Source organism: Garra rufa, chromosome 21 (genome assembly GCF_049309525.1).
Source record: "Garra rufa chromosome 21, GarRuf1.0, whole genome shotgun sequence".
Lineage (NCBI taxonomy): Eukaryota > Metazoa > Chordata > Actinopteri > Cypriniformes > Cyprinidae > Garra > Garra rufa.
In genome coordinates this window covers 2,723,131-2,730,408 of record NC_133381.1, presented here as the reverse complement: position 1 = coordinate 2,730,408, position 7,278 = coordinate 2,723,131, and the positions used below count along the sequence as shown (strand labels likewise).

Here is a 7,278-nt window from a genome sequence, read left to right as displayed (position 1 = left end):
TAATGTGTGTGTGTGATGGTTGAGTATTATAAAGCTCATGATGAAGGGTGCTCTACTCACTCAATTGCTTAAATTTAAATAATTATGCATACAGTTCAAAGGCTTTAGCAGAATAAAGCGTACTGAATGACATTATCAATAGACCCACTGTTAGTTGTGCATTCATGGATATTTTTGCCAAAGCATCGCCACAGTTTATTTCCTGGCCTGTAAAAATGTCTGGCAAAGAGTTGTGTTCCAGAGCTATGATGCATGGAATATTACAAGAGAAGTCTGTTGCTTATGATTAAGCAAAGATTACTTTTAAAAAATACTTTCAATTTTGTACCTTGAAAAAATTAGGTGCAGAATATATTTAAAATCAGAAACTGCTAAAAAAGTGGATATTTTTAATAAAGCATATCCACAGTTTATTTTCTGGCCTGCAAACATGCATTAAATATGTGACCCTGAACCACAAAACCAGTCTTAAGTAGCATGGGTATATTAGTATATAATCATTAGGATATTAAAATCATGTTCCTTGAAGATATTTTGTAAATTTCCTACCATAAATATATCAAAACTTAATTTTTGATTAGTAATATGCATTGCTAAGAACTTAATTTGCACAACTTTAAATGGCGATTTTCTTAATATTTAGATGTTTTGCACCCTCAGATTCCAGATTTTCAAATGGTTGTATCTCAGCAATATATTGTCCTATTCTAACAAACCATACATCACTGGAAAGCTTATTTATTCAGTCAATAAAAAAAGCTTTATGACTGGTTTTGTTGTCAAGGGTCACATATTGATTGATGAATATAATGATATTTGTTTATGGTTGTATAAAGGTTAGTTTTAAAAATTACTATTAATTTTGTGCAGAAACAAATTTATTCAGAAATTATAGTTCATTTCACATATAATTACTGAGAATCAGCGATTCACACATATAATTAAACATGAATGAAAAAATAGTATTTTCTTGTTATTTATTTACATCAATATTTACATCTCTGAAAATCTGAAATATTTTTTGGCTTGTTTGACTTTTTAAAATAGCATTCAGAATTCAGAAATAACATTTAGGCCTAGTAGAACATTTCAAGAAATGTTTTATCACCTTTAAATAATGTTCTTAACAGGACAAGAAAATTTAATGTTGCACATTTTAATGTTCTTAGAATATTAAGAATAAACCTTCAAATAATGTTATATTTGGGGTAAAAATTTATTTAGTAGATTGTTTAAGAAACGTTTTGGTCACCTTTAAATAACGTTCTTATCGCAACAAGAAAAACTGGACATTTTAACGTTCTTAAGAGATTTACAACTAAAAGTTCATATAATGTTATATTTTGGGTAAAACTAAAATTCGTAGAACCTTAAAGAAATGTTTTAGCCACCTTTAAATAACATTCTAATCACGACAAGAAATCTGGGCATTTTAGCGGTCTTAGAATATTAAAAATAAACTTTCAAATAATTATTTTATTATTATTTTTGTGTAAAATAAAACATTAAAGTAACATATTTTGGGGTAAAACTAATTTTATAGAACATTTAAGAAATGTTTCAATGATGTTCTAATTACGACAAGAGCTTCAGTGTGCAAACCAAATTTGATACTTGTTAACTTTAAAGCCTGTATTTAATTGCTATTAATCAATCTTATTATTTAAGTACACTTCTGATTTTGTTGTGGGTTTTAAAGCTCTGTGTCTCTATAATAAGTCATGTGTTTTACAGTTTTTTGGGCTAAAAATCTTTAGCTTTAGAATGTTTACATTCTACATGCATCTTAAAACAGATTTATGACTTGCACTAAAAACTTCCGTCATTTTGACAGGTCTTCGATCGCCCCGATGATGAACACCCGCCGTGTCAGTCCATCCCGGGCCGTCCTCAACTTGAGACGAGACCCACGAGACAACTGCCAACTCAATTTAGGAGCATGATGAATTAAAATGGGCCCCGTAATGGAAGGCACACACACAGTGCTGCGTCTCTACAAACCCATCCACGAGCTGTGCTTCAGCAGTCTGTACATCCCAACACGGAAACCCAGAGGTTTCTCACGAGCTGGCCAAACCCCTCGTGAAGTCCGGCCTCAGGATGAAGACGAGGCCAGGACTAAACAAAGAGGCCAGTATTACTGCAAGGCGACAAAAGGAGCGGTCGCGCAGCTCCGCTGGCTGGCCGCAGAACACCATCAGCTGCTGACGGACCTCCTGTCTTTATGCAGTGACTGTGCAAACCAGCTCAGGATGGGCAACCAGGACGGGAAGCTCCTGGAAGGACATGAGGAATATGTTGGACATGATGTTAGCAGTAGTAACCTCACTATTCCTCTGTCACCAGAGCAAAAGAGAGCGGTTTCAAGGGTTCGCAAGCTGAAGAAACTCGGTTCTAAGAAGATGGACAGTGCTGAAGAGTTTTTGCAGAGCAAGATGAAAAGGAAAGTTCAAAGTGGAGCGTCTGAGTTTTCAACGAAAATACCAGGAACTCCAATCTCCATCTGTGGCCCGGATACGCCAGGAACAGGCTCCTACGTCAGCGTCTCCTGCGAGCCTCTTCTTCCAATGGAGGAACACTTCCAGATCGCCCATGATGGTTGGGATTTCATGGAAGAACCTCGTTCTTTTGGGTCGGAAATGGATCTTTGTGCCGAGCTGTCGGAGTTTGATAACCAATTCACTTTGGAATACGATAAACCGTTGGGAAACCAACGTGGATGTGTCTTACAGGAGCTAATGACCAATGGGAATATTGAGGGAAACCAACGAGAGTCAACCTTTGCAAGTTTGGAAGTCAACCAAAGGGATGTGAGAAGTGATGATGAGGCTTCCCAAGAGAAACCTGTATCTCATTCCAGTTTGGATGTGGATCACCGCAACCAGCAAGCTGGACAAGAAGACATCAAGCGCTTTACTCAGGTGAACAACGAGAAAACCAGGTCAAGCCTATCGCCCCCTATTGATGCTAGAAGCTCTAATCTTCGCCCCTGGAGCAGAAGCCCCACATCAAGTTCTCTCTGTGGAGTCTTCAATGTGTCTTATCCTCCTACCAACAGTCTCCAGAGCATGTCTCCTGTCTTGTCGCCTCTGTCTTCTCAACTTTCGAGTCCCCAGATGAACCACCGTATTGTGTTGCTGCCTGAGGAGGATGATGGAAATAAACGCTCCTCGAGAGATGAGCCCAAAGTCGCCACAGAGGTCATCGACAAAAACGGCAACCGCAGGACGGTCACACGGCTCGACCTGAACCTCAGCAATCATTTCAACCTGAATGGAGCTAGTACGTCGAGTGCCACGACCTCAGGTAGGAAACTGCTCTTCTAGTTCCCAGCTAACACGAAATGTGAATGTTAGGACATAAAGTTCTTAATGTAATGTTTATGGAAGGTTCTCACAACAACTTTCTCAGAATGTCTTCATGATGTTATTTCTATTTGAATGTTCTAAGAAACACTTTTTAGCGTTAAAATAACAATAACATACAATAATAGTTTTGGTATAAATAACAGGACAAGAAAACTGAAATATAATAGAATAAACATTCAAATAATGTTATATTTGGGGTAAAAATTAATTTAGTAGAATGTATAAGAAACGTTGTAGTCAACTTTAAATAACTTTCTAATCACAACAAGAAAACTGGGCATTTTTACACACTTAGAGATTTACAACTAAAAGTTCATATAATGTTATATTTTGGGTGAAAATAAAATTTAGAACATTTAGGAAATGTTTTTTTAACCTTAAATAATGTCTTAATCACAACAAGAAAACTGGACATTTTAACATTCTTAGAGATTTACAATTAAAAGTTCATATAATATTTTGGATAAAAATAGAATTTGTAGGAGTCGGACATTAAAGAAATGTTTTAGCCACCTTTAAATAACATACTAATCATGAAAACAAATCTGGGTATTTTAGTTCCTAGAATATTAAAAGTAAGTGTTCAAATAATGTTATATTTTTGGGTAAAATAAAGTTTAGAACGTTTAGGAAATGTTTTTGTAACCTTTAAATAATGTTCTAATGACGACAAGAAAACTGGACATAGAATATTAGAATAGAATATAAGAATATTAGTATATTCTAGAATATTAGACATTCAAAAATGATATAATTTTGGGTAAAAATTTAGTAGAACATTTAGGAAACATTATAATAACATTTTAATTATGGCGATTTTAACATTCTAAGAATATTATAAATTGAATATTTCAAATAATGTCATATTTTGGGTAAAAATAAAATTTAGTAGAATGCTTAAGAAGCGTTTAGTCACCTTTAAATAACTTTCTAATCACAACAAGAAAACTGGACATTCTAATTCCAAATAAACATTCAAATAATGTTATGTTTTGGGGGAAATAAAGTTAGCAGAACTTAGTATTATTAGCATTATAAACACAACAAGAAAACTGAACATTTCTATGCATTAGAAACTTTTCAAAGCAACATTCCCACAACATTTTTATAACCTGAATTTGTCACTTGGGAAGTGTGATTGTGAAATCAAACTCACTGCTAGTAATCTCAGTGGCCCAGGTTTATTTTGATTTCTTAGGCTTGTCATGTGACTCTGGACAAGAATTTTAGCCTCCCAGCCCTCTTTCCCAGAGATCCATTATTGAATTTTCACAGTGTGTGTTTCTGAGTGAAGAATCCAGTCCTGGTTTCACTAAGATCAAAGCCGCTGGGCCGGCTCTCGGGTTCAAACACGGGTGCTGCTCTCATGAACATAATTTGCTCTGCACCTTCATCCTGTTGATCTGGAGGAGGGCTGGTTTGGGTCGCTTCAGAAGTCCCAAACATTAGAAGGATTAAAGCGCTTTGTTGCTGGAGCAAGACTTCAGAAGCGCGTAAGCTGCATCTCATGGCTGCGCTGACGAGAAAAGAAAGAATTCCCATTAAGCGTCTGCCCTTTCTGTGATGCTCCTCTAAATTCAAGCCTAAATTCAGATAGTATGATTTGATCATCGCCTATTAGTTGTGGGGCCAAACACAGTTCATTTGCTTGAGGCAAAGTAGATGCAGTTGAGTCTCCAGTATAATCTACTCTTGTACTGCTGCTGATCTGATCACACATGACAGTTACACAAACCTGAAATACAGCGGATCCTCTCTGCTTGTTAGAGGAGGGCTCACTATAGTAGAAACGAGATATATTTTCTATTTCTAAATGATTATATAATCATCATCATTAAAATACTAATAGACAATAATGTTGTCTGATATAATGTTTGATTTTGATAAATGTGAGATTGATTGAATGGTATGAGATGACTGGATGCTTTCAGCTGATTTCCTATTGAACTGTCAGCAACTGAACTGCAGCTCAAACTATTTCAAATATAGAGAATTAAGCTACAAACTCCACCATAATGCACTATGTGAACATCTAACATGTATTTTAAGCTGCAGCTGGTCATATTAATGGAGTGTTTCACTAGTTAGCAGTAAACCGCTTACCTCACCTCAATATGTTCCTAGATTTGTGTTGAATGTTATCTTTGGAATGAAAATATGTTTTTTTTATTTGTAAACATCATACTTTCAGTTAATGTCATAAAACTTGCGAGCTAATCATTTGATTCAATTCGGGACTTCGGTGGGGCTTGCGAATCATTTAATTCAATTCGGGACTTCGGCACGGGTTCTTGAATCATTTGATTCAATTCGTAACTTTGGTTAGGGTTCTTGAATCATTTGATTCAATTCGTAACTTTGGTTAGGGTTCGCAAATCATTTGATTCAATTCGTAACTTTGGTTAGGGTTCTCGAATCATTTGATTCAATTCGGGACTTTGGTTAGGGTTCTCGAATCATTTGATTCAATTCGGGACTTTGGTTAGGGTTCTCGAATCATTTGATTCAATTCGGGACTTTGGTTAAGGTTCGCAAATCATTTGATTCAATTCGGGACTTTGGTTAGGGTTCTCGAATCATTTGATTCAATTCGGGACTTTGGTTAAGGTTCGCAAATCATTTGATTCAATTCGGGACTTTGGTTAGGGTTTGCGAATCATTTGATTCAATTTGGGACTTCGGTTTGGGTTTGCGAATCATTTGACTCAATTCAGGACTTTTAAGTACAAACAATCCGAAGAAAACTTTAAAACAGAAAGCAAAATCACTTCGAAAATTTTGTTGCTATGCAGTTGCTAGGGCGATTGTGCAGTTACCAAGATGTTACAATGTGGTTGCTAATGTGCTATATATTTATTAATATGTTCTGGGTGGTTGCTAGTCTTTTTGTGTTGTTCTAAATTGCACCCACAAACCCAGTAGTAACTGAGATTTCATTCATTCTGCACTATGAAAACTTCCTCCAGTGACACACACTCATTGTTCATTGTCTTTGGGTTTCAGACAGACTCTGCTCCAGTGAGCATGACAGCGGTCTGAGAGAGAGCTGTTCATGTGCTGATTGTGATGAAGTCTCTAGTACTGGCAGGAGTTGATGCTGTACGCTGTAGATTGTCCAACAGCCACGGCTCTTCTGCCCTTGTGTTATTCTATACACTATTACACCAGAGCATTTCATCAATCAATAAAACCTCTATAAATACCTCCAGTGTGTAAAGAATCAGTCCTGAGGAAATAAACATCCGTAGCACTGATGGTTTTTATTCAGCGCATTATAAAGGATCTTTCATGGACAAACATTGAGCATCCTTCACCGCAACACTGGGACTAAAAACTCGAGTAAAGCGTCAGTGCAGGTGAAGTTCTGCTGTATGTGATTTGTGTCTCAGACAGTGATCAGGTGACACATTTAGGTTATAAAAACGTTGTGGAAACTTTTTTTTAAAATGTTATATATGATTGTCTATATGATTATATAACATTACTTGAAAGTTCTAAAAACATTTCTTACAACATTTCACAAACATTATTTTTACGCCCTCCTTAGTTAGAAGTGGGTTCAGGAATCATCTGTTTCAGATCGGGACTTCAGATCGCGAATCATTTAATTTATATTGGTTTCAAAATGCTCCAAACACATCCTGTATCACAAATCATTTGATTCAGATAGGGGACTTTAAATTGCAGATCCCGAATCATGTGATTTAGAGCGGAATTTTAAGGCGTGTTCGCCAATCATTTGATTTAGATCGGAACTTCAGATTGTGAATCTTTTGATTCAGAACAGGACTTCAGATTGCAAATAATTTGATTCAAATCATGACTTTAGATCGCAAACCTTTTTATTCAGAACAGGACTTCAGATTGCAAATAATTTGATGTAGATTGTTTCAAAACGCTCTAAACACAT

The 7,278-nt window shown here is 36.0% G+C and overlaps 1 protein-coding gene across 1 annotated transcript in view; it reads left to right on the top strand.

The window, feature by feature from the left end:
- The first annotated feature begins 1,886 nt into the window (after positions 1 to 1,886).
- The window catches only part of LOC141296224 (uncharacterized), a 90,906-nt gene continuing 85,514 nt past the window's right edge, over positions 1,887 to 7,278 (top strand). The window contains exons 1-3 of the mRNA XM_073827497.1: positions 1,887 to 3,306; positions 4,663 to 4,785; positions 6,758 to 6,768. Coding sequence (XP_073683598.1) covers positions 1,953 to 3,306; positions 4,663 to 4,785; positions 6,758 to 6,768 — 1,488 coding nt within the window. The 5' untranslated portion in view covers positions 1,887 to 1,952. The remainder of the gene's footprint in view (positions 3,307 to 4,662; positions 4,786 to 6,757; positions 6,769 to 7,278) is intronic.